Below are 26,007 nucleotides of genomic sequence, written 5' to 3'. Positions count from 1 at the left end.
AACTTCAGAAAGGGGAGGAAGGAGGACCCAGGAAACTATAGGCCAGTTAGTCTTACCTTGATCCTGGCTAAGCTTTTTGAGAGAATTATCCTGGCACATATCCCTGAGGGGCCAGGGGGGAGATTATGCTTAGGGGCAACCAACACGGGTTCATTAGCGGCAGGTCCTGTCAGACCAACCTGGTGGCCTTCTACGACCAGGTCACCAAATCCTTAGACGCAGGAGTAGCAGCGGACATTGTCTTCCTGGACTTGCGGAGGCCTTCGACACTGTCTCTCACCCCATTCTCATTAAGAAACCGGGGGCTGTGGTGTCGACACCCCCACAGTCAGATGTGTCGCCGACTGGCGGGAGGGCCGCACCCAGAGAGCGGTGGTGGACGGGTCATGTTCGCCCTGGCGGGACGTGGGCAGTGGGGTCCCCCAGGGCTCAGTCCTCGGGCCCGCACTGTTCAACATCTTCATCAGGGACTTGGACGAGGGGGTAAAAAGCACCTGCTCAAATCTGCTAATGACACTAAGATGTAGGGGGACGTGGGCACACTAGAATGGAGGAACAGGCTGCAATCAGACCTAGACAGGTTACAGGGGTGGGCAGATGAGAACAGGATGGGATTCAACACCGACAAGTGCAAGGTGCTGCACCTGAGGACGAAGAGCCAGCACCATACCTACAGGCTGGGGACTCCCTTCTTGTCAGGGCAGAGGCAGAAAAGGATCTTGGAGGCATCACTGACTCCAGGATGAACATGGGCCGGCAGTGTGGGGACGCGGTCAGGAAGGCCAACCGCACCTTGTCCTGCATCCACAGATGCATCTCGAGCAGGTCCAGGGAGGTGATCCTCCCCCTCTATGCGGCACTGGTCAGGCTGCAGCGGGAGTACTGCGTCCAGTTCTGGGCGCCGCACTTCAAGAAGGACGCGGAGAACCTGGAGAGGGTCCAGAGGAAGCCACTCGCATGGTCGGGGGCAGCAGGGCAGGCCTTATGAGGAGAGGCGACGGGACCTGAACCTGTTCGGCCTCCACAAGAGACAGCTGAGGGGGGATCTTGTGGCCCGTTACAAACTAGTCGGGGGGACCAGCAGGCACTGGGGGAGTCCCTGTTCCCCCGAGCACCGCCAGGAGTGACCAGGAATAACGGTCACAAGCTGGCAGAGGGTAGGTTTAGGTTAGATATCAGGAGGCACGACTTCACGGTCAGGGCGGCTAGGGTCTGGAACCAACATCCAAGAGAAGTGGTGCTGGCTCCTACCCTGGGGGGCTTTAAGAGGAGGCTAGTTGTACACCTTGCTGGGGTTGTTTGACCGCAGTAATCTTTCCTGCCATGGCGGGGGGTCAGACTTGATGATCTGCTCAGGTCCCTTCCGACCCTAGAAACTATGAAACTATCTGTTGAGGTCACTTCTGACCCGAACATCTACGGATCTATAAATCTCCCCTTGCTACAGCTTGAGCCCATTGCTCCTGGTCCTGTCATCTGCCCCCACTGAGACCAGCCCAGCCCCATCCTTTGTGCAGCCCCCCGGCAGGGAGGTGAAGGCCGCTGTTCAATCCCCCTCGGTCTTCTCTTCTCCGGACTCAATCAGCCCAGGTCCCTCGGGCTCTCCTCACCAGGCACCAGCGCGGGGGGCACGGGACGCTCTGCCTGGACTGCTGGTGCCGGAGGCGTGAGGAGCAGGGGGAACACAAGGACACCCTGGGTGAGGGGGTCTCTGTGGGGAGGGGCGGCAGGGGGCTTCCCTGAGGGAAGGGGCAGCCTGGGGGGGGGGGTCACAAGATGGGGGGTCTCCTAAGGCAGGCCAGGGGCCTAGGGGGGTCCCAGAGGGGGTGGGCAGCAGAGCAGGGGGGATCCCAAGGGCAGCGGCAGCCTGGGGGGGTCATGAGGAGATGGGGCAGGGTAGGAGCCTGGGGGGGACTCCCAGAGGGGGTCCCTGAGGGGAAGCGGGGGGGAGGGAACGGGGGTCGATGCAGAACACGGCGGTTGGGGGGGGGGGGAATCACGAGTGGGCGCGCCCAGCCCAGCCCTGCCCCCCCGGGATGGACGCGCTCACCTCCGAGCCGCCGCACTTCCGCCTTCTGCCACCATAGAGTCCGGGAGGAGCGAGCCCACGCGGCGCCTCCGCGGACAGGCAGCTCTAACAGCCAATCCGGTTTGCCGGGGTGTCCAAGCGCCCAATCAGCGCTCGGGTGCGGCGTTGGGGCAGCGCCGGCCGCGCTCGGCCGCCCCCTCGTGGCGGGGGGCGGCAGCGCAGGCCTGCCTGGGGCGGTTGGGCGCCCGCCACGTCGAGGCCTCCAGAGTTTGCAAAAACTTTTTGCGGGGCTGGCGCTCGTGCGGGGGGCGGCGCTGCTTGCAGCGTGACGCCCGGCTCCCCCCAGAGAACATGAGAAAGGGCCACGATACAGCTGTGGGGCGTAATATTTCCCCGGGTACCGCTGCGGGCCCTAATGACTCCCTTGCGCGGGCCAGCAGTCCCGAGCAGCTGCCCAAATAACGTGGAAGGGAGAAGCGAGCAGCGTGGCTCGTGAAACCCGTGGGGCAGCGAGTCTGGCCTCGTGTCCAGCCACCTTTGACTCTCCGTCCCGAGTGACCGGCTGCCCGCTCGCAGCTGCCTGGCTGGAGACAGCTGTTGGGAAACATCTGGAGCAAGCTGCCATGAGGCCCCCTTCACTGCCTTCCCCGCCCCGGAGGGGGACGGGACAATAGATAACCTGGCAGAAATGAAGCCTGTGAAGCCGGTGTGTATAAATACTGGCTAAATAGATTTATTTTCATACAAAGAATACACGGATCCCCCGGCAGGACGCCCGATCCCCGGCCAGACGCCCCGTGCCCCTGCGTGGCCCTGACAGCGGGAGGCCTGAGCTGGGCTGCTGGCTCCCTTGTGCTTCATTGATATTGCTGCCCGTGCCCCCTTCCCTGATCAGCTCCAAGCCCCCCAGGCTGGCTGACTCCCTGGGGGTGCCGGCTCCCTGCCCCAGGGCAGCCCCTTGCCTCTAACCTCTGCGCTTCCCCCCGCGTGGGCCGGACAGAGGTTGGGTGGGCTGACAGCCTGGGCGTAACGGGGCACAAGAGCAGCAGCTCCAGGCTGGAGTTGGTCCTGAGACACCTCCACCGTTTCCCGTTTAAATGGGCTGCCACGGACCACTGGGGGAGCTCAGGATACCGGGGGGGGCTTTCTGGCTCTGCCACTGACTTGCTGAGTGCCCCTGGGCATGTCCCTTCCCCTCCGTGCCTCTCTCTCCCCTGTCCCTGTGAGGTCCTAGGAGAGGGAGAGTCTGTCACCACTTGCTTGTGCAGCGGAGCCCTGATCCCCACTGCTGTCATGCCAGGGCTCTCCCTGAGATGCAGCCAGCTCTGGGGTGGTAGGTGGCAGCTATTCCCTAGCAGCTCCATGCAGAGGATGAACTTGCCTGCCGTACCTCCCCAGAGCATGCTGGCTTGGCTGAACATAGCTGCTTGTGCTGGGACTCGGGGATCATCGCTGAACTGATCCCTTTATTGGCCGGACCCCCCTCCCGTTCCTTCTCCCACCCAGTGCCAGGGGAACCTCCCTGCTGCCGCACACCGAGCCCCCCTTCCCGACCTCCTCCCAGCCCCTGTCCTGACCTCATGCAGGATGTTTGTCCTGCTCATGGCCTATGTCTGGCTGGGACGCGTAGCCCTCTGCCTTATATGCATGTGGCAGAAAGGGAGCCCAGCTATTTCCAGGGGAGCTCCAGGGACAAATCTTCCCGCTCTGCCGCATGCCTGAAGAGCTCCGTCCGTGGTCCCCGCTTCTGCCTTTGCTGCCTCCAGCCCACGGAGCAGACAGCTCGAGGCACAGTGTGCAGCCCCCCCACCTCGAGGGCAGCTTGTGTCCCTGCCCCAGGCAAGGCAGGAGCCAGCAGGGCCCCTGGTTCCTGCCTGCCCAGCATCACGGTGCTGTCCTGGGCCTGGTCCATGTGTGCACAATAAGCCATGTTAAGCCTGCTGGGCTCCTGCTCCTGTCGCCGCTCCTTCACTGTTGGATCCCAGCATTGCTCTGTGCCATGTGCGGGGCTCACGGTACTGATTTCCCCAGCTTCCCCATCCCCAAGGCATGGGAAGCACGTGGGAGAGGGATGGCACCAGCTAGGAGCAGCGCCCGGCTGGGATTCCCACGGATATCACAAGGCAGGGAGGGGGCCTGCCTTGCTCCTGCGGGGTCTGAAAAGCCGCCCTCCCCAGCCCTGGAGGCTCCTGCTCTCCGCCACTCAGGCACAGGCTGGCAGGGATGGGGCACGGTCCCTGCCCCACAGCACGTGCCTGTCACCGCAGCCTGGGGCAGCTCTGCAGGCCCCATCTGAGCAGAGGCAGGGGGTCACAGCTGTCCTAGGGCCCCGGAAGATGCAGAAGGGGCCGCAGCACCTGACGCTCAGCGCCAAACGCCAGGCTTGGAGCAAGCACCGGGCACCCGGGGAGCTCACGGAAGCGAGGGGGGACTCGAGTGGGCCAGAGCTGACCGTTGCTCTTTCAACCTGGCCTTGCTGGACCCCCAGGGTCCAGGCAGCTCTGCAAGGCTGAGACCGCAGAGCTGCAGCCGTTGCTTGACCCACAGGCAATGAGAGCTTTGGACCTCCTGAGACATCCCTGCCTGCCATGCTCCTATCACCCTGGTGCTCCAGCAATGGTGGAAGCCTTTAAAACTGATGGTGTGGGAGTAGATCCAGACTGCACAGCGGCTCAGACCCCAGGGCTGCTGCTCCCGGCATCCTCAGTGTCTGCCAGAGCCCCTCGAGACACCCGGGTGTTACATCAGGGGAGGTGCTGGCGGCTCCCGAGCTCCCAAACCAAGCCCAGGTCGCTCCGGGTCCTGTGCTCCCTGCAGCCGAGGTCTCGTCCCCCCGAATGAGGCAGGGCGACGGGCAGCGAGCCAGATGGAAGAGGGGACTGTCCGGGGATGGCTGGGATCGAGGGCTGGATCTCCTGTGGGTGGGAATCCCCGGGCTCCCCCCCAGCGGAGAGCCCCCCGGCTGGCTCAGTTGCGCCTGTTGGCCATCTGCCGATCCCGCTTCTTCTTCTCCATGAGCCTGCAGCGGGGAGAGGCAGGGAGCAGGGCCTTAGCAATAGAGACCCAAGGGCAGCGACTCTCAAGTGGGGGTCGCCGCGGGATCCTTTCATGGGTGTCGTGTTGGCGCCACGCCGTGATAGCAGCGCCACGTGCAAATGGGATTCCCGAGATCAACCCAAACAGGAACTTTGCCGTGGGCTTTCTGAGCTCTTTGCAACTGAAAAGTTGCTCTTAGTATGGGTGGGTTTGGACAGGGCCGATCCTGCCTCAGGCAGGGGGTGGGCTAGACGTGATCTTCCAGCCCCGCTGCTCTGTGAATCTGTGCGTGTCGCTGCAGAAAGAGGACACTTGTGGGATTAGGCTGCCTGCAGCATCTGGTCTGAGGAATGGATAAAAGCCCTACTACTGGCACCACAGAGGGGTTGGTTAAGACATGCAGGGCCGCGGGGAAGGGGCCGGCTTCGAGACCCTACTTGCCCCAGCCCAGTGGGTGGGAGTCCCCTGGAGACCCCACGGGACTCACTTCCGGTTGCGCACTTCGGTCAGCTCCATGAGCCGCTCCTGGGCCGCCCGCAGCTCGTCCAGTCGCTGCTGGTAGCGGGAGTCGCAGTTGTTGCTGTGCTCGAAGCTGGACACCTGGTTGGAGAGCTCGTTGGCGCGGTCGCGCAGCTGCTGGATGGAGGAGTACAGGTTCTCGTCGTCTTCCTCCTGCCACGCGGAGAAGCAGAGATGGGTACAGCAGGAGCTGGTGCAGATCCGGCCTGCCCTCACCTCCTACCCCGGGCAAGAGACCTGAGCAGGGCACAGAGCTGGGGCCCTGGTGCCCCTTCCTCCAGCCCCAGAGACCTTCTTTCAGCATCACGTTAGCTGCAGAGTGACAGGAGTTTGCCCGCTGCAGTGCAGCCTCCAAGATGGGGACCGGTGTCCTGGTCCCAAGTGACCCCTCCAGCTAATGGGCTTTTCCTGCCAGTGCGCTTGAATCAACCCTTGTGCCCCACCCTGTGAGCCTGGTTAACAATTCAGCCATTATGCCCATTTTAGAGACATGGAAACTGAGGCACAGTGAAGGAAAGGCCTTGGGCAAGGACACAGTGGGTCTAGGGTGGGCTGTTTTGGATGCCAGGCACTCTGCCTGATAGAGGGCAGTTCCCAGTGTTTTTCAGAGCAGGGTGGACAAGCAGACAGGGAGGATCCTGCTTCCTGAAGGGGCCTGGACAAGCTGTGACCTCCCAAGAGCCCCCCCAGCCTGGCTGTCCTGCGATTCCAGTCTGGCTAAAGGACATCGGAGACGGGCCACGGGGGCCCAGCAGGTGCGCGTGCCGCGTCCGGGGGCATTCACCTTGGCATTGACGATCTCCATGTGGACGAGCAGGGAGGAGAGCTCCAGGTCCTCGGTGTAGCTGTTCTTCAGGGGCACCGACCTGTAGCCTGCAAGCAGCACTGGTGCGGTAGGAGCTTGGCCAACCCGGTGCAGCCCCTGCATCTCTGCTCCTGCCCCCACTGCACGTGTGTGCCACGCACGGCCTCATGCTAGTGCAAGCTCTCACATGCATGCATGCTTGCCCATATTGTGCAGGCTTTTGGCAACCCCAGGTGCTCACACCTCACATTTGCGCACGTGCGTGCCCCAGTCACAGGCATGGGGCAGGCCAGGGTGCCTGGGATGGCAGCGGGGCGGGGGCAGGTCTAGGGGCAAGGGCTTTGGGATGAACAAGGAGGTCCCGCAGGAAGGGGAAGCTCATGCAGAGCTGACTGGCGTTGGCAGGCTCCTGGGGGGACATGGGGGTGCTGGGGGGGGGGCGCCTCTACCTGTTTTGAGGCCCTTGACGGGGAAGGTGGCCTGCGCCAGGAAGTTGGGATCGCTGAACATGTCCTCCTCATACACCACGAAGCGCAGGAAGGCAAACTCGGGATTGTTGATGTCAAAGACGAACTGCTTGAAGAGCCACACGGGGTTGAGCCCATTATCCGCTGGGGGCAAGAGGGGAAGGGAGAGGGGCCGGAGAGCAAGAGAGACAAACAAATTAACCCCTGTACCCCACCCTGGGAGCCTGGTCAGCCATGGAGCCATTATCCCCATTTCAGAGATGTGGAAACTGAGGCACGGCAGGGGCCAGACAGTTGGATGTACCACCGAGGACCAGGGGATGCGCACACCCTCTGGTAGACCTTCCCATCCCTGGGAGCTCCTGGACAGGAGCCCCACTCTCTGCAGTGCTGAGGGGGACAAGCTGAGGGGTGCAAAGGGGAGGTGGGGGGCCACGGGCAGTTTGTGGCAGGGGGAAGCCCCAGAGCGAGTCCAGTTGTCTGGGCGAGTCTCTGGCCCTTACACTACAGCTAGCTCAGCCCCAGCCCTGCAGGGCCCCGCTGAGCTCCTGCCTGTCCCGGGGGGCACAGGGGGTCCCAGCACTGCCCCTGCAAAGCCCACGGGGACCCCCCTGCCGCTCACCGACGACGTCCGTCTTGTTCTTGCTGTTGTCGTACTCGGAGCCACAGACCTCCACCTCCACGAAGGGGCACACGATGCTCCGGCCGTTCTTGGGGAGGTGCCGGGCGCCCAGGATCTGGGGCAAAGAGGAGGAGGGAGGTCAGGGCAGGTGAGGGGGGTCCCCCGGGAACCCAGGACCAGCTCTGCTTCTCCTCGCCAAGGACCTCCTGTTCCACCAGCCCCCCAGGTGAGGCACGTGTGGCCGAGACACCGCGGGCTTTGGCTGGGACAGGGACAGCAGAGGCTGGGCAGTGCCCGCCTGGGGAAGGGGAGTGGGGCAACCCCCACGGGTGTCCAGGCCAGGATCCAGTGCCCGGGGCCCCTGGGGAAAAGGCTTCCCATCATTTTGGGACATGGAGGGAGCCTTTTCTGCAGTGGCGCCAGGCACTGGATGCATCCCCTGCCCCCAGCTCCAGCCCCCACCTCATTGCACATCTCTTCTCATTATTTTGGGGAGCAGAAACTCTTTGGCACGGAGCTGAGGCCCCTGGAAGGATGTCCAGGGCTCGACTGGCTCCTACCTCCCAGCTGTGGAGGTCACGGTCTTGGTCTGGGTCACTATAACAAAGGACTCTCCTTCCGCAGGCAGGTGAGCAGGGGACGTGCACGTGATGGTGGAAAGGCAGTGGGGGGGTGTGCACGCACGTGTGCATCCATGGGACACAGTCAGAGCAGCTCAGCCGTGTGGCAGAGACCCTATGCCGCTAATAACGAGCAGGGATTCCCTCTGCCATGGTGCTGCGGCCTGTCCTGGAGAGCGGCCGCCGCACGGAAGGATGCACCTGTACCCAGGTCCCATTCGCTGGCTCTGCCCTCCCTTACCCCCCAAGCCCGCTGACCGCAGGGCTGTGCGGCTGTAACAGAGAGGTGGGCTGGGCCATGCAAATAGGAGATGGGCTCTCATGGCTCACGCCCCCGCAGGACTCCTTGCCCCCCATAAACCAGTGTCTGCCTTGCCTGGAGCTGCACGGTGATGGGCTCCACGATCTTCAGGCTGTTCTTGTCAAAGGGGTCGAACATCTCATCCCGCATGATGTCTGGCTGCAGGACGTAGCCGCTGCGGCCCCCCAGCATGAACAAGGCCTGGTTCAGCTGCATCGGCTTGTCTGCAAGGAACATAAGAGCCACCACGGACTGGGTCACGCCCTAGATCTGTCTTGTCCGGTCTCCTGGGTCACACGGGGGCATACAGCAGAGGCTGCAGGGACAGTGACTGGGGCTAACTGGGGTTTTTCCCCCATTCCTGTCTCCTTTGCGGCCTCCAGCATTGATCAGCAGGTCTGATGCAGAGGCCGTGCCCCCCACTCCCATGCTCCATAGCTCCTGATGTCCTTTCCCTCCAAGCACGGGTCCAATTCCTTGGCAAACCTGACCAAACTCTCAGCTTCCACCACCTCCGATGGCCACGGGTCCCAGCCTCGAATGCTGCGCTGCTGGTGTCAGTTTTAAACTTACGACTTACTTGTCCCATGCTGTGACCCCTCGTCCTTGTCTGGTGAGAGACAGGGAGTAATACATCCCTACTGCTTTCTCGTCACCATTTAGTATGTTGGAAACCCTTCTCATGTCCCCCTCAAGCACCTCTTTTCAAAATGGAGCAGACCTGGCCTCATTACTCTCCCTTCCTTGGCAAGCCCCTCCATGGCACTCATCATCCTTGCTGCCCTTCTCTAGTTCTTCTATCTCCTTTTGGAGGTGCAGGGACCTGGGCTGGGCACAGTATCCAAGGTGTGGATGCACCATGGGTTTACAAAGGGGCATGAGGACACTTGCCATTTGGTTCACTCTTCCCTTTTTAATCCCTAACATGGTGTTTGCCCCTTTTTGACAGGTGCTGAGCACTGAGCTGATGCTTTCAGCAAACTGTCTGCAATGACTCCCAGATCTTTCCTGTGGGATAGCAGCTAGGAGATGCAATGCAGGAGCACTCGGTGCCGGGAAGGTCTTCACCTTGCAGAGGAAGGGGCTCCGCATGGGAGAGCTCGTCAGCTGCGGGATCACCTCCCTGGGAAGGGACGGGTCTCCCATTGCCCGGGACGGCTGGGACACGGCTTGGGGACCCCCCACCCTAGCAATGGTGGTGGGATTACCAGGGGTCTGGAAGTTGAGGGCCACAAGCTGGCTGCCGCAGATCCACATGGGCAGCGGGTCGTAGTTGGAGGAGTCCAGGCGCTGCCCCTTGGGGTAGATGCGGCTGAGCTGGCGCCGGTTGTACTGCAGGAACTTCTTGCCCTTGCTGCGGTTGGCGTACTTCTCCGCCTTGGTCTCGGGGAAGGAGGACATGTCCCGGTAGCAGGCCTTGTCCGTGCCGATCTCTGCAAGGACAGCAGGGAGGTCAGCACAGGCCGAGGGGGGACCCTAACCCCTGCAGGGAGCATCAGGGCCTGGCCTGGCTGTGGCAGGCATGTGGGGAGCGGGCTTCAGGTAGCCTCTTGCATGAGCTGCTTCTGCCTAAATTCAGCCTCACATTGGGCTCTCCTCCACCATCCTTTGCCCACCCACCTCTCGCTCAGCCCCGGAGCGGAGAGCTGCAGCTGGCTGGAGGCGGCAAGTCAATGGGGCTGGGGCTGGGAGGGCATGGGGAAGGGTCTTCCCAAGGCCTGTGCCCTTCCAAGCAGACTCAGCACCCCTGGAGAGTTTGGGTAGGGACACGGCTGCTGCTAGGACCTTACTCTCTTCATCAAAGGGCACCGGGCGGCAATAGACGACCAGCTCGGAGAGCTCCAGCGCGATCTTCTTTCTCCTCTCCATGATCTTCCCCTCTTGCATCTGCGCGAGGGAAGACAGGAGCTCAGGTCACTGCCTGGACCTTGCAGTGGCCACAGTGACACTCCCGGGCCATGCTGGAAGGCACTGCTGGCATCACATGGCAGCCCCCTTCCGCCACCTGCTCCCCCCGGGATAGTTTGCTGGGAGGATGGGGTCCTGTGACGCACAGGCTGCACAAGACACTTAGCACATGTTAAATGCACTCAAAACTGGAGCATCGGCATGTTCAAGCAAGGTAGCAGCTGCTGACTGAACTCTTATAGTGTTGTAGCAAAGCGAGGAGGAGCTCCAGACTCCTGGAATCGCAGAATCACAGACAACGAGGGTGGAAGGGAGCCCAGGGGGTCACATCTAGCACAGCCCCCTGCTCCAAGCAGGGCCAGCCCCGACTACATCATCCCAGACAAGGCTTGGTCTACCTGCATCTTAAACAGCTCCAAGGAGAGAGATGCCACCACCGCTCTGGGTAGCCCGTTCCAGTGCCTCACCACCCTCCTCATGAGAGAGTTTTTCCTAATACTTAACCTCAACTTCCCTTGCTGCAACTTGAGCCCATTGCTCCTTGTCCTGCCAAGACCTGGCTTGGGAGGTGGTAGCAGTCCTTGCTGCGAGACTGCCCGGAGCATATTCTCACTTCGGGGCATGCTCACTGCGGTCTCAGTGAAACACATGCATGCCCCGCGCGGACAGGCCCTCTCCCTTCCAGGCAGAGGCACATCTCTCCACGACTACAAGCACCCCGAGCGGGCCAGTGGGCTGCTCAGGTGGAGCCCTGCATGCTGGAAACTTCAGTTTTCATGGGTCGTGCTCCAGAGTAGGGGTGAAAGGGGTTGCAATTGGCTTTACAGGGTGGGTGCAAGGACCATGCCCCTCAAATGCTGGGTACGTCATAGCATCCTAGAGCAGAGGGGCTGGAAGGGACCTGAGGCAGGATGAGCCCTGCCCAAACCACGCCAGACAAACCATCATCTAAACGTATAGCAACACGGCACAGTCACCCCGACACAGCGCCAGACATCACACCTGATCCTGCTATAAGTAAAGCAGGGGAATTGCAGCCGCTAATGTCCTGAGGCTGCAAGGGCTGTTAATGGGGACTCGTGGCTGAGGTGATACCTTTTATTAGGTCACCTAGATTTTTGCAGATAATTTGGGCACAGTCCCCCTTCATCACTGTGAAAGTAATATATACTCAAGAGATCCTAGGCAGAGTCTGCATCCCGCTGCGACAGAGGGAGGCAACCCCCCCCAGTCCATACCAGTCTGACCAGGAGGGTAAATTTCTTTCTGACCCCAAATTGGGTGATTGGCTACCCCTCGGCTCCCTGTGTCTTGGCCCCGTGCTTCAAGGTAGGCTGGAGCATGAGAGCGGGGCTCCACCTCGCCCAGACCCCGAGGGGTAATGCTCTGCCTCTGTGGGTCTCAGGCATCAAGGCACCTCCAAAGCGGGGCCCAGAGACCTCGGTCTTTCCTCTCCCAAGGGCCCCTCTCCCAGTGCCGGCAAAGAGCCCTGGGGTGCCAGGCGCGCGGCTCCCTCCGCTCACCCTGGCATCTGCGTTTTGCGTGGCCTCCCGGATCTTGGCCACCCAGTCGTTGAGTTCCTCCTGCGTGTCGGCGGCCACGTCCAGCGACTGGGACGGGTGGGACATCTGCTGGGAATGGATGGTGAAGACAAATGGTTTGGAGCTCCTCCCGTCTTTGGAGATAACTATAAGGACATCAGAGGGGGCTTTACTTGAAGAGATTCCCAACGGATGGCTCTGTGGAGCAGAGGAGACCTCAACGAGCCTGCTCTCCGACCTGCTAGGGGCAGGGGCATGGTGGGGGTGGCTGCTCTCCCTGGGGCTTCACCTACAGCCGGGGGCTGGCCTGGCCTGGGCATGGCTGGAGCAAGCAAGCACCTTCTAAGAGCGGTCGCTTGCAAACAGGGAGCGGAGAGCCTGAGCCTCATCACCCGGTCTTCCTGCGGCTCAGCTAAGCCGGAAGGGACGCGGCTTTCCAACCCGCCTCTCGTGGGGTCTTGAGCTCCCTTACTGCCCTCTGCCTTCTGCGGGGCCGAGAGCTCGCGATGCTTCATGACCGGCTCTGGGCCCCAGCGCGGGGCAGCCGCTCATCTTCCTCCCTGCACTCGCACGGGGGTCAGCGCCGCACCCCTGGACTGCCAGGCGGGTGCCCTGGGGTTTCAGCACCTCCTGCTGCAAGGCCAAAGCACAGGCCACTCCGAAAAGCCAGGCCTGGCGCGGATCTCAACCCCCAGCCCCACCCTGCTGCATTTCACGCCAAGCGGGAGCAACAAAACGGCTGCTCGTTTGCAGGCAGGAGGGTCCGTGGCTGGCTGGGCCCACACGTGCAGTGAGTTGGGAGAGCCTTACAGCGGCACGGGGCAGCGAGGAGGAGCGTGATCGCAGCCAGTCTTCGCCTGGCTAGATGGGGACCTGCTCTGTTGGGAGCGACACAGGCATTTCCTACCGACCTCGCTTTAGGGGCATCCTACACCCCTGCTAACGAACCCAGCGGGACTCGCTGTGCCAGGAGGAGATGGGCTGACAACTACCAGACCTCACTGCATGAGAGCATCCCGATGCCCAGCCAGCGCCCACCGGGGAGAGGAGTTCACCCGCCCGCCCGCCCGAGCGACTCACGGGCTCTCTTCCCAGGGCACGCGGGCGGAAGAGGCTTCTACCCCGACCCTGCCCCGTGGTTCAGTGCTTCCCCCCAAAGGTGCACGTGCAATCTACCTGCTCCTTCAGCCACGGACGCCGACACTCACCTACGTGGCAGGACGGGACGTCAATGAAGCCTTTCAGGAAATTCCCCAAGGGGCTGTTTTCTGCTGACTGGAAGAGAGGGACAGAGGAAAGGTCACGGAGAGACGGCTGCTTTCTGCCTTTGCTCTGTCTGCAGTAGCTCCGGGCGCGGGGCAGTGAGGACCGGTGGCAACAGTCTCCAGAACTGGGGCTATTCTAACCCTCCCTTCCCAATGCCCCTTTAGAAACCCTGGGTGCAGCCACACCTTGGATCCTGCACCCAACCCTGGTCCCTGCACCTCCAAAAGGAGATAGGAGAACTGGAGGAGGTGCAGAGAAGGGCAGCAAGGATGATGAGCGGCACGGAGGGTCTTCCCTAGGAGGAGAGACTAATGAGGCCAGTTTAGAAAAGAGATGCTCGAAGGGGACCATGAGCAGGGTTTCCAAAATACTAAATAGCTCAAGAGAAAGCAATAGGGATTTATTATTGCCTTCTCCCACCAGACAAGAACAAGGGGTCACAGCATGAAACCAGTAAGTAGTAGGTTTAAAACTAACACCAGGGAGGTCTTTTTCCCCCCAGCATGGCATTAAAGTGGGGCTTCATGGCCCCAGAAGGGGTGGGGTTACCTATACAGCTGGGTTATCTCCCCTCCACATAGGCACACAATTAACCCCTCGTGTTCAGGACAGCTTGAGGGGGTCTCTCCCACTGCAGCCTGGGGGCTGGGAGAGGAGCCGGCACGGGGGTTTCGCACTCACAGCCTCATCCTGCTCCGGCGCTTGCGTGTTCAGCATCTCCTCCACGTAGTTGGCTGGGAACCAGAGCTGCTTCTTGCCCCCGTAGTCTCCTCGCCACCTGCAAAGGGTCACAGGAACAAGGCAAGCAGACTGACTTGGGGGCGTTGGGGCGTTCACACTGCACGCAATGTCGAGGGAATGGTTGGAAGGGGGGGACAGAAAAGGAGCCGTTAAACCACATCTCAGCAGCACTGACAGGCCAGACAAGGACAGCAGCCACCCCCGCGCAGCTGCGGGCTGGGGCTATAGCTACAGCTACACAAGACCAGGACATGGGACCTCCTCCCCAGGGCAGGCAGACATGGGCATGGTGTCACAGAAAATGAGGGTGGGAAGGGACCTCAGGTCCAAGCAGGACCAGCCCCAACTACATCGTCCCAGCCAAGGATTTGTCTACCTGGGTCTTAAACACCTCCAAGGATGGAGCGTCCCCCACCTCTCTGGGTAGCCTGTTCCGGTGCTTTACTACCCTTCCCGTGAGAAAAGCTTTCCTAATATCCAACCTCAACTTTCCTTGTTGTAACTTGAGCCCATTGCTCCTTGTCCTGTCATCTGCCCCCACTGAGACCAGCCCAGCTCCATCCTCTGTGCAGCCCCCCGGCAGGGAGGTGACGGCTGCTGGTCAATCCCCCTCGGTCTTCTTTTCTCCAGACTCAGTCAGCCCAGGTCCCTCAGCCTCTCCTCACCAGTCCTGTCCCCCAGCCCACAACCATTTCCATTGCCCTCCGCTGGACTCTCTCCAACGTGTCCACGTCCTTTCTACATGTCCAGCGAGGTGTGCTACTGCAAGCCTTCACCTCTCCACTTGCCTCTGAGCCATCCCCTCAATCCGGCCAGGGGCTAAGACAATGCATGGCTCCCCTAGCCACCAGGATTGCAATGCTCTGACTTGCCCCGATGGGATGAGGGATGCCTCTTTCACTTGTTCCTCAGGACAGGGTCAGGCGAGGAGCCAGCCCCTGGCACTGGGCTTTCCCAGGTTACTCTAGGCCTCAGCTGAAAGCAGCCTGAGGAGCAGGCACTCACCAGCCTCCATCCTGCTTGTCCACATTGTGGATGATGGCCTGTTTGCAGAAGGAGAGCTCGTCTTCCCGCTGCGCCTTGTAGTCGTACAGGGCCTTCACCGTGCACTAGGCAAGAGCAGAGACACAGGCTGGCATCACTAGCGCTCCTGGGGTGGGAGCTGCAAGGCGAAGCTTGCAAAGGACTGCAAGGCAGGTCCCTGTCCCGTGGTACCCAGCCCCAGGTAAACAGTGCTTGTAGAGGAGAGGGATAGACGGGATGGTCCTGGAGAGCCCTGGCCACAAGCATCTCTATACGTGCTGTAGTCAGCACTGTCACTCTAATCATTCACGCTAATCACGCTAAGCCTCATCACTTCTTTGTACCCCCACCATCAGCTGCCTTCTGTCTTACACACAGAAGTTGGAGGCAGGGGCCAGCTCTCCGTCCTTGCTTGTACAGCCCCTAGCGCAATGTGGTCTGATTGGGGAGCTCCAAGAAACTGCTCTCTAGCCTGTGGCCGTAACAACTCACATGCCCCCCGACTGGCAGCGGGGCACTCCTTGATAGCACGGGCTATCCCGGGGGGTCCCCTCATAGTCTGGCTGGGTGACCATTTATGTGAGCAATTAAAACCCCTTTCCCTTTCAAGGCTGTCAGTGGTCTGACACAGCGAGCTTCAGCTCGCAAAAGCTTGTGCGGTATATACATAACCCCCCCACATATATTTATCACGTACACTTTGGTTAGTTAGTCTATATGGTACAATCTGCCCTGCCTTCTTCTCAACTTCAGACAAACACGGCTAACTCCGTCTGTTAATGGTTGCCCTTACCACCCTGGAGGTATTACCTCCAAACTTCTGTAATTTCCCAGAAAAGGGCTCCCTTTGGGCCCAGCCTTCCCCTGGTTGGGCTCAGTTGAAGGGCTGGTCTGACCGAGGACAGAAGTCAGAAGTACAAAAGTGTCTTGGAAAATGTTTGACAGCCTGTGCTGCGCCCCGCCTGCATCCATTTGCTCCATCCCTTTCTGAACCCACTCGTGGCCCCCGCTGCGTCCAGAGGCAAGGAGTTCCACAAGTGAATGACGTGCTGCGTGAAAACATATTTCCTCGTGCTTGCTTCACACTTGCAGCCCACTGCCCCTTTGTCTTTGTATTACTAGACTTCAGCCGGCACTCTCTTACCCTGGCCATTGGCATCTTGTTGGCCTCCACGTAGAAGTGGGGGGTCCGCACCTCATACAGGGCTCCGTAGTCCAGCTCCTGCAAGGCCGGGCAGCAGAGTTAAGCGGGCAGGTGGTCCCCCGCTTCCCCCTTTCCCTATTCTGGGGCTGGGGGAAGAGACCTGAGAGCATCTCCACTGGGGAAGAGGAGACTAGGGTGGGATGCAGGTGCCCAAATGGAGCCACGTGGCATGCAAGGCTGGGAGAGCCGTGTCCTGCCCTGGGGGAGCAGCGGCAGCTGGTCTGTATACCCCTGGCCTAGTGGTGAGGGGCTCAGCCATGTCCTTCCCCCCTCACACTGCTCCTCTATTGCAGACATCGAAGGGCATACGGCCCGAAGACCCAGGTGAAGGTGGCACGTGACAGCACGGCACACCTGCACTCTCTCCGGGTTGTGCTTGTGGGTGCATGCCCGGCGCTGCTCTGTGTCCAGGTTGGTGCACACAGCACCGTTCAGACCCACATTTGCAGCCCAGCCCCTCTTGCCCCCCGTCTGCTGCATCTCTGGGGCACGTCTCAGCAGTGGGGCTGCGCTCCAGCACAGTCTGTGGGCTAGAGGCCAGGTAGCTTCCTTCCTATCGCTCCTGTGGGGACCCACGTCCAGGGGCTGATATGGGGGAGGCGTGCTGGTGCATTCAAACCACCCTTTGATCCCTGCTCCACCCAAAATTTAAAACCCGAGCTTGGCAGCGACGGCAGCATTTCTAGTCGTGCTGAGGGAGTCAACTGAATTGTGCAGCCCTAGCCCCCCCCGGCCTAGTAACACAGCTTCTCGTGCAGTTGTAACCAGAGAAAAGTAGGTGTTGGTTTATATATGATGCACCCCACCATGCGCACCCTGCTTTTTATAATCCTAGATCCACCCATGCCCGTAGCCACGGCAGAGCCCAGCCTTGTCCTGCCTGCAGTGCCCCTCTCATGCCCCCTGTCCCCATACTCACGGCGGTGCCCATCTTCTCCAGTGTCTCCTCGTTGATGGGGTAGCGGAGCTTCATCTTGCGGTACAGCGGGTGCTTCTCGTAGTAGCTCACCAGGTCCACCAGGCTCTCGAACTCGGCCGAGCTGCCCAGCATGAAGAGGCGGCCTTCCTGCTGGATGCGGCAGTGCTTGATCTTGCCTTCTGCCCTGTTGGCAACACAGCCCAGAGGGTTTCAGCCCGGGACGGGACGCACAGGGGGTGGGGGTGAGCTCGGCGGTGGGGTACGTCCTCCTGGGGGTCTTGCAAACTGGGAAGAGGGTCGCTCTGCTTGCTGCAGAAACGATGCACAGCAGCAGCAATGCAGAGCGCAGCAGGGTGAAGAAGTCTAGAGATGTGCCCCGGGGTGGTTACGTCGGTACCCGCCCCGTGGGAAATGCTGCCAGGATGTAGAGGGGTGAGCATCCTGGAAGGACAAGTTCCCAGCAGCCCCGGGACGCAGAAGGAAAAGCCGGGTGCTTCTCTGCTCTGTGCCCAGCAATGAGCCAGTTTGCTGGGTCTGCGGGTGCCTGGGGTCCTGGGCGGACACTCACCGGAAGGAGATGGCGTACGAGCTGGGCTCGCTGCGCTTGCGCACCAGGAAGGCTCCGTCTCGGGGCACCCGCATCAGCATGTGCTCGGCTTGCAGGCGGGTCAGGCTGGCATGGTACCACCTGGGCCAGGGAAGAGCAGAGGGCAGGACCCGTACATTAACCTCCGCACGGGCGCCAGCCACGAGTCCTGCTGAGCGCCGACAAGAGGCTGAGGCTGGGAGCGGGGCAAACCGGCTCCGATACTCCGCTTCCTAGAGACGCGCTAGGTGCACAAAGCCTTGGCTAAGGGTGCGTGTGTGTCAAAGATGTATGTGCGTGTGTGTGTGCGCGCGCATGTGTGTCTATGTGCAGCACTTCCTCCTCCTCAAGGGAGTCAGGCCTGCTTTACTGCATGTGCAGGCGTGTGTGCAAGCATGTGTGAGCAGGCAGACTCTCTCCAATGCCTGAAGAAGGGTGTTTGTGCCTGACAGTTTGCAAAGAACATTTTTTCCAACTAAAAGTATATCACATTTACCCAAAGAACCTTGTCTGCAAATATGTGTGCGCATGTGTGCACGCACACGTGTGTATGTGCATACATGTGAGTGTATGTGTCTTCAGGTGCATGCAATGTGATCTGTCCCCTGTTCAATACCCACCTGGACATCCACTATTTATCGATTTACAGCTGCCAGAGGAAACACCTCCAACCATTCTCTGCGATAGCCATTCATCGCCCAGGAAGGCACCCCGGCCCTTGTTGGCCTGGCTGTGCTAGCTGCCTCCACCACCCTCGTGGCAATGAATCTCACCAGTTAACGACACGCTGGATAAACGAGTCCTTTCTCTTGTTCGTTTTACACCTGTCGCCACCATTCGCCAGTGTTCTGGGTGTTCCCTGATCGCTCGGTCCAAACCCTTTTATAAACCCTTTTTTTATAAACCCACTTTATAAACCCATTTTATAAACCTCTATTCTATCCCCCCTCAGTCTTCATTCCTGGCCTGGCAGGTGCTCCAGGCCCCTGATCGTTTTGGTTACCCTTTTGGGGCCATTTCTAATTCCTTTAGGGTAGGTCTAGAAGGAGGGAGACAAGGAGGAATGGGAGCAGCAGGGGGAAGGGGCAGGACAGGAAGATGCTGCACAAGGACCATGAGGGCCAGGGGGATGGAGACAGGAGAGCGCCGAGGAGCAGGGCAGCAGCGGGGGAAACGCTCACTCTTTGCTCTCGTGGGCGTTGGGCTGGGGCACAGGGTCCGTGAGCCGCATCTCGAACTCGTTGCAGCGCAGCGGCACCTCGCGGTAGTGGCAGATGAGGCTGTACAGGCTGTCGAACACCAGGTTGTCGGTCAGGTAGAACTTGGTGGTGCCGGCCTCCTGCCGGGAGTGAATGCGGCAATGCTGGACCCGGTTGGACCTCCTGCAGCGGGGCGAGACGTCCATAGCCAGCGGTGCCCGGGGGACGGTGGCAGGAGACAGTCAGCGGTGCAAACTAGTTTTAAGCACCCTTTAGGCATCTTAAAGTTACGCCACTCAAGGGTGGGTTTATCTCTGATCCCTGTTCCACGCCCCAAATTGCAGGCCTCCAGCATCCCAGGATGCAGTGCCCCTCCTGCTCCGTGTGGACAACTCAAGCGATAGCTCCTAGCCTAGGCCCTGCTCACCAGCCCTCGAACGGCAAGTCACAGCTGTGCAGACCGAGTGTATACCTGCTCCGAACTCACACTAACACTAAAGCCGATCAGCTCTGGAGAAGCTGAAAGCGCCACGTGTAACAAGGCCCTTGGCTTGCAATGCAAGCTGGCCCCCTGTGGCCACCCTGCAATCACACCTACAGCAGGGGAGAGCTGGCCGTGTGTCCACTCCTAATGCAGGAGCAAGCTCTGGGGTGAATTATCCCACAGGAATCGCCGTGTGTGCTCGCAGCCCTAGTCCGTGGGATCGTGTTGCCCTCTGCGGCAGGTCCCAGCGCTGGCATGGCAGCAGCCAGTGACTTACAGCTAAGTGCAGGGCTTTTTAACCCTAGCCGTGGGATCTCGTGCTTTTGGTATGGGAGGTCCCAGCTGGTGAATATCTAGATCTGTGGTTCTTTACGTCGGCTCAGAGCCGTGGTCCAAGCCCAGCTCCTCCTTGCTAAGGTTTTCTCGCCTCTGACAGGGATCGTTATCGGTTGCTGTTGATAGTTTATCACGCAGCGGTGCCCGGCAGCTGTGAGGCTGGAGCAGGACCCCTCTGCGCTAGGCGCTGCACGCGCACCGAGCGCAGTGATGGTCCCGATCCCGATCCCAAAGCAGTCAGGCACTGCTCTCACTTGGGACTGTGCTAGGATGGAGGGAGACTAGGGGCTTTAGAGAGAACGTCCTCACTTCCCCGAGCCCCCGCGCCCCCCTACAGGGACGGGAGCCGGGGTCGCGGCGATCGGGCATGAGGGGCCTACCAGAAGGAGAGGGTGTAGTCCCCCACGAAGGTCTCGCTCTCCCGCACCAGGAAGGTGCCGTCCTTCCCGCCCGTCTCGGTGCAGTACTCGTGCAGCAGCTTCTCGGCGATCTGGCGCCCGTCGCGCCCCCCACCCAGCTTCCCGTGAAACCACTTCTCCGTAAAGTGCAGCTCGTTGTTGTTGAACTCCTGGAGAGGGGGAGACGGACAGGGCTGGGGTGACGGGGCGGACCGGAGAGAGACCAGGAGGAGACGCGCAGGGAGAGGCAACACGTTGAGAGCCACAGGCCGAAGCGCCCCGGGGAGGGGGGGCAGCGACGCTTCAACAGAGCCCCGAAAAGCAACCCAAGCGCTGAGGCTCCCAAACCCACAGGCCGTGAATTGCCCCAGTCGCAATGCGGCAGCACGTGGACGCGAACGCCGTGTCTCGCGAGAAGCGCCACGGGCCGCTGCACGGCCGGCAGTGGCCAGGGCTTCGGTTCTGGGTCCAAAAAGGCAGGGCTGCTCCCCAAGACAGCTCCAGCCACTGCCTTGGTCTAGCCCTGCTTAGCCGGAGAGCCACGCAGCCACGCGCCCTCGGGGCCCCGATCCTGAGCACGCCTTCCCCCCCCCGCCCACCTCCTTCGGCTCCGCTTCCTCCTCGTCCTCGTTGAACTGGTAGCGCGACGTCTCCTCCGAGTAGTAGATCTTGTTGCTTGTCAGGACAAAGTAATGTGGGCTCCAGGTCTGCCAAGGAGAAAGCGGCATCAGACCCGGGCCCCAAGGAGGCTGCAGGCGCGTGGCACCTGGTTGCAAGAAGGGCCCGGTGCTGGGTAACAACCTAGTACTGCTGCCGGGCAGTGGAGTCAGTCCTTCAGCTCCCACAGCAGTGAGTGAGCTCAAGCCCTGCTGGAGACCCACAGGGGGGTGGAAACCCCCAGTCCCTTGGGGGGTTGCTCCACATCCTTCCCTACAAGCCCTGGTCGGGGCTGCCTGGGGGACGAAGGCGCCCTTCTCCACCCTCACCCTGTGCTGGGAGAGAGGCACGTACGTGGTCGATGGGGTCCTCGAGGTAGAGGATGCCGTTCTTGATGGAGTTGCTGATGTCGTTCTCCGAGTAACTGGCTGTGGAGACTTCTTCGTAGAGGTTTCCTTCCACCAGTTTCTTGTGCTGGGGAGCAGGAGCGAAAACGAGCAGAGGCGAATTACTGAGGGCCCGAGCCCAGGGCTTGCACTGGCCCCTGCCCTGGGCACGAGCCCCTGGGAGGACGCGCTGCAGAAACCGTTTAGGGAAACCACACTGCTTGGGGTGGCCTCTTGTTAACAACCGGCTCCAGGCGCAGGGCTGCCGCTCTTTGAGTTTACGGCACCGCAGGCAAACAAAGGCACCTGGCAGTGAAAAGCACCCCCGGGAGAGCCACGGGATCAACCCCCCTGCACTTTCCCTGCAGCCTTCAAGTTTGGGGCTGTGACCCAGCATCCCCGCGCTCTCCTTGAAACAGGGATGCGTTTGGTAGCCGTGTTGGGCTGAGACAAAGAAGAAATGCAAAACTCTCGAACTCTTGGTTCAGAGATGATGCCTTTTATTAGACCAACTAAGAAGCTGCAAAACAAAGTTTCAGCTTCAGCTTCCTCTTCAGCTTCCTTTGTGCAAAAATGAAGTTTGTTTTCTACTTATGGGGACTTTTTACCATCTGTAATTTTCCCTGACCCTGAGGAAGGGCGTGTATGTCTGAAAGCTTGCAGAAAAAGATTTTTTTTGTGTGGCTATTTCTTAGTCGGTCTAATAAAAGGTACCTGCTTGAAACAAGACTTTTATCCCCAGCTGGCCTGCAATCAGCATTACCGCTTTGCCTGTCTGCAGCAAGGGGAAGCAGCAGTGGTGCAAATGCCTGCCTGTCCCGGGAGGCTGGGGATCATCTGGGACGGTGTCCCGGGTTTTCTCCCTAATTGCTGGCTGCTTTAGCTAGGAGAGCCTGGGACCATGGTTTAAAGTGCAGGGGGCTGGCAGGCTCCCATGCCCCTTAGAGGTGCAGCAGGCAGGCGGAAGAGCTGGAGGCAGGGGAAGTTCATCCCATCATGCTATGAAATTTCCAGGCTAGAGCTCTGGTACCACCTGCTTGCCTGGGATCATAACTTCACATCCTTTGTGCAGCGGGGGGCCCAAAACTGGACACAGCCCCCTGTGCAGTCTGAGATGCAGGGCCAAGGGAAGAGATCCGGGCTCTTAGTGCCGCACCTTGATGAGGATTTTCTTCTTGAGCTGGGTGGGCGACGGCAGCTCGTCCGCATTGATGTCCACCGGCTTGGTGAGCAGCATGTCCCCAAAGACCTTCTTGAAGTGGGAGGCCATGTTCCTCTGCTGCACGATGCTGCAGTGGTCCTCGATGGAGAGGATGATGGGGAACCTGGAGGAGGACAGGGCAGACCTCTCAGGGGGGCAGCTGAGAGAGGAGCAGACCTATGGTCTGAAGCCCTATCGCAGTCAGGGGCAAAACTCCCACGGGCTTGAACGAGAGCAGGGCCGGGGGCCAAGGGCATCACACGAACTCGAAGCCCATCTCCATCTTTTCTGTCATCGCCCTTCAGGGATTTGCAGACTGTTATCAACCCCCCACCTCCTCTCCAGACTCAATAACCCTACTTTTAGCCTTTCCTTGTATGTTTGTCTCCCCGGTCCCTAAGCATTTTTGGTGCTTTCTGCTGGACTCTTTCCGGACTTCGTGAAGAGTGACACAGACCCCCAGGTGAGCAACCCTAAGGGATGGCCCTTACTCCGAGGTCACAAAGGCGTGCTCCTTGATGGTGTGCAGGACATCCAGGAACTTGATCTTGGAGGTGAGCGTGTGGCCGTGGTAGATGATTGGCAGGTCATCCGGACCGTCCCAACAGTCCACTGCGGGCAGAGACAATTCAAGGGTTAACACGGTCATGCATGTGATCATTCTCCCGTTGCATGTTCATACGGGGCCGTGACACGGCTACCTTGGGGGATGGCTATGACCGCCCCAGAGCCCGGGGTGCAGCATCTGCATTGGCCAGAAGGAGGCGCTGTGGCACTCCTGTGTCATGCCAGACGATGGGCACTTGCTGGGAGCTGACACCCCTTGGTTAACCCTTAGGTGCCCATGGTGCCCGGAGCACGCTTCCCCCACACCGGGTCCCAATGGGATGTGCTGGCCAACATCCCGAGGGCCACATCTGGGGGGGGCACGGCCAGTGGTTATGCAGTGCAGGGCTGGAAAGCAGGGAAGCAGCACGTTCCCCCCCCACTGAACGGGGTTAGGGTACTGAGGCTTGTAGAAATGCCTGGGGAGCCTTACAGCTCGGGGACCTGGCTTCACATGTCACATGGATGCTGGTGGCAATGGGGCTTCAGGGCTAGCTCAGAGGAAGCAGCGCTTCCGACTGCATCTCCAGGTCCACTCCCAGGAGTACCTTGGAGGCCTCCCAGCTAAGCAGCAGCCGGGAGTCAGCCTGACCAAGCTCGTCGCCCCAGCCCAGCCCCCAGGCCAGCATCAAGCCACTCACGCTCGATGCAGCGACAGCCCATCCGGAGGCAGCGGGCGTAGGCTTCCAGCGAGGACTCGCTGGAGAACTGGTCCCCGGTCAGATACCTGCAAAGAGAATAAGGCGGGGGACTGAAGGGCCAAGCTGCGTGTGCCCAAGCACCTGGACGAGGAGAGGAAGCTGGATCCCAGGTGCCCCCTGGTCTCTCTTGGTTATTCTGACCTCCTTGGAGTCCCTGGGCTACATGCCCCCTGGGGAAGGCTGCCCTAGCCTTGCTGAACTCACTGGAAGCAGGTGGATGAATAGCAGCAAGCATCTGAGCTATATTTAAGTCCCGTTTTCCAAAGTCCCTAGACTCTAGATGGAAGAAGCAGAGATGCTCCCCAGAAAGCCCAGGGAAGATGAATGAGCGCCCCTGCCCCCCTATTCAATACGACATCCAAGCCAGAGGCCTTCAGGAGCTCACAGGCTAGAGGAAAGGGTCCCCAGTGCTGGCAGAGGGGTGGGGGGGTCAGGGCTGCCCCCCACCCAGCCGGGGCTCCTTGGGACAGGGATGACGCCTGGCTCTTACGTGTTGTGGGAGGAGGAGATCCAGTACTGGGACAGGGGGTAGTTCATCTCCTCCGGGACCACCCGCTCATACTTGGAGTCCATGACCATGTTCTCCTTGGAGAACAGGTATGTCAGGAACTGGGGAGGGAAGGAAAGCTGATTAGAGTCACGGACGCAGGGGTGGGCTCCTGGATGCAGGGATTCAGCCCAAGGCAAGATTGGGAGACGGGGCGCCGGGCCCAAGCGCTAACAGAAATGGGGTGAAGATGGTGGAGGAGAGCGGAGGATGAGCCAGGGAAGAGGGTCCAGTGACTTCAGTGTAACAGCTGGGGATGGGCCAGAGGCAGGGAGTCCGGGGGGGTTCTTCCCCAGATGTGCATGGGGGGGACGCAGACCCATCCTTCGTTACAAGCATTCCCATGTGCGACAGCGCAAGGTCACCTGCTCTGGCGGGACCTTAGGATCAATAAATAGCAAAGCAGTGGTTGTGTCCCCTCAACGAGGACAATCCAATCTCATGCTTCAGAGCACAAAGAGATCCCCCTGCAAGGGTCAGGAAGGAAAGTCATCTCCCAGATGTGCAGCACCATGCACCAGCCTAACATGAGGGTCAGGCTGCAATACCAGATTATACGGCCTGATCTGGCCTGGTCCCTGGTCCAAAGAGGTGTGCTGCCTGGGACTTTACACTCACACACACGTGCAAGACACACCCTCTCCCTACCCCAGCCGGCATCATTCCCAAGTAGGAGTTTGAGGTCTGGCCCCGGCACCACAACTTCTAACACGGAGCTGGGTGAAGACCCACCTACCTCATCCAGCTGGAAGAAGGGCTCTGCAATGTCACTGCAGGGGTCCCGGAGGTAGCCACACATGTGCTCCCGCACCTTGCCGACGTCGTTGGCCCAGGGCTCCTGGAGAAGGGATTGCAGAGGGTAGTGTTATCAGAGCAGCTGCACCAGAGGCTTGATATCAGTCAGGGCTCAGACCTGAAGGCCCAAGAGTCACATGTCATGTTACCGGTGGCTTCAGCACCCCAGGAACATAAGGTAGGACTCGACTTAGGACTGCCACACATGGCTGCATCGCCAGCCTGATCTGCCGGGAAAAGACCAGGGCTCAGCCCCAGTGGGGGCTCACCCAGTGGTTGAGGGATGCGGGTACTTATCCAACAAGTGGGCAACCTGGGTTTGAACCCCTATCTCCCATTTTCTGGGCAAGCGCCCCAACCCCCGGGTTCAGCTCAGGGCCCCGTCTCTGGAGCTGAGCCACGGAGCAGTGGGGAGGCCGAAGGAGAAAAAGCAAGGGCCTGCGTGTGCCACTTGCATTCGATAGCGACTGGATATGTTGCATAAAGTGTACTGGGAGCCCAGGGCTCCCCCCTTCCCAGGGAACTGCCCTTTTCCCTGGGTTTTTCCTGCTCGTTTGCTGTCCCTGCTAACGTGGGGCAGCTTCTTTCTAGTCTGGATCGGTGTGGCTTCGGCTTCCTGCAGAGCCCGGGTGGCAGCAGGGAATGCGTCCCTCTCCCATTGACCTTTCCCGGAGAGCGCTGGGCTCGTTTTCTCTGCTGAGATTGGGATGAGGTGGTTCGTGTGCCACCGGGCGAGGGAGAGAGCCACCAAACTCATGTCCCCCGTGGACCCGAACATCCGCTGGACGGCAACGACCGTAGGCTGCGCATGTCTCGAGGCGGTGGCGAGGCTCGCTCCGATTTCTGGCCAGCGGCCGTGAGGACAGTGCCAGTGCCCCCGGGCAGGGGAGCAGGGCTTGCTGCCCCCGGTGCAGGGGTTGCCGGGTGCCTGTTTCGGCACATACCTTCTGGTCGTACAGCAGGAACTTCTGGAAGTCATGCAGCGTAATCTGGCACAGCTCCGGCCGGTCGACGTTGCTGGGGGTGCAGAGAGCCCGTCAGGCGAGCTGGGTGCGCCCAGTGCTTCGTCCCACCCATCCCTGCAGCTCAGTGATAGCGGGCCAGCGTCAA

General features: G+C 60.3%; 2 protein-coding genes across 2 annotated transcripts in view; both read right to left on the bottom strand.

Moving 5' to 3' along the window:
• LOC149869710 (ubiquitin carboxyl-terminal hydrolase CYLD-like) overlaps nt 1–2,151 on the bottom strand; it is a 28,884-nt gene extending 26,733 nt beyond the window's left edge. The window contains exon 1 of the mRNA XM_090040767.1: nt 2,051–2,151. The gene's annotated coding sequence lies outside the window, so the exon portion shown is untranslated. The remainder of the gene's footprint in view (nt 1–2,050) is intronic.
• Nucleotides 2,152–2,754: 603 nt separating this feature from the next.
• LOC149869709 (1-phosphatidylinositol 4,5-bisphosphate phosphodiesterase gamma-1-like) overlaps nt 2,755–26,007 on the bottom strand; it is a 57,304-nt gene continuing 34,051 nt past the window's right edge. Inside the window, exons 8-32 of the mRNA XM_090040766.1 lie at nt 25,842–25,914; nt 24,839–24,940; nt 24,046–24,164; nt 23,496–23,581; nt 22,740–22,860; nt 22,204–22,372; nt 21,016–21,135; nt 20,604–20,711; nt 19,987–20,174; nt 18,769–18,969; nt 17,570–17,689; nt 17,002–17,185; nt 16,023–16,100; nt 14,861–14,964; nt 13,796–13,892; nt 13,057–13,123; nt 11,831–11,994; nt 10,190–10,286; nt 9,608–9,832; nt 8,475–8,623; nt 7,479–7,593; nt 6,839–7,000; nt 6,369–6,457; nt 5,553–5,737; nt 2,755–5,048 (exon numbers count right to left, since the gene is read on the bottom strand). Coding sequence (XP_089896892.1) covers nt 4,997–5,048; nt 5,553–5,737; nt 6,369–6,457; nt 6,839–7,000; nt 7,479–7,593; nt 8,475–8,623; nt 9,608–9,832; nt 10,190–10,286; nt 11,831–11,994; nt 13,057–13,123; nt 13,796–13,892; nt 14,861–14,964; nt 16,023–16,100; nt 17,002–17,185; nt 17,570–17,689; nt 18,769–18,969; nt 19,987–20,174; nt 20,604–20,711; nt 21,016–21,135; nt 22,204–22,372; nt 22,740–22,860; nt 23,496–23,581; nt 24,046–24,164; nt 24,839–24,940; nt 25,842–25,914 — 3,175 coding nt within the window. The 3' untranslated portion in view covers nt 2,755–4,996. The remainder of the gene's footprint in view (nt 5,049–5,552; nt 5,738–6,368; nt 6,458–6,838; nt 7,001–7,478; nt 7,594–8,474; nt 8,624–9,607; nt 9,833–10,189; nt 10,287–11,830; nt 11,995–13,056; nt 13,124–13,795; nt 13,893–14,860; nt 14,965–16,022; nt 16,101–17,001; nt 17,186–17,569; nt 17,690–18,768; nt 18,970–19,986; nt 20,175–20,603; nt 20,712–21,015; nt 21,136–22,203; nt 22,373–22,739; nt 22,861–23,495; nt 23,582–24,045; nt 24,165–24,838; nt 24,941–25,841; nt 25,915–26,007) is intronic.

The sequence above is a fragment of the Crocodylus siamensis genome, chromosome 3 (genome assembly GCF_052110815.1).
Source record: "Crocodylus siamensis isolate JL-2025a chromosome 3, ASM5211081v1, whole genome shotgun sequence".
Lineage (NCBI taxonomy): Eukaryota > Metazoa > Chordata > Crocodylia > Crocodylidae > Crocodylus > Crocodylus siamensis.
The sequence above is the reverse complement of the archived record's forward strand: the minus strand, read 5'-3'. Positions and strand labels throughout refer to the sequence as shown.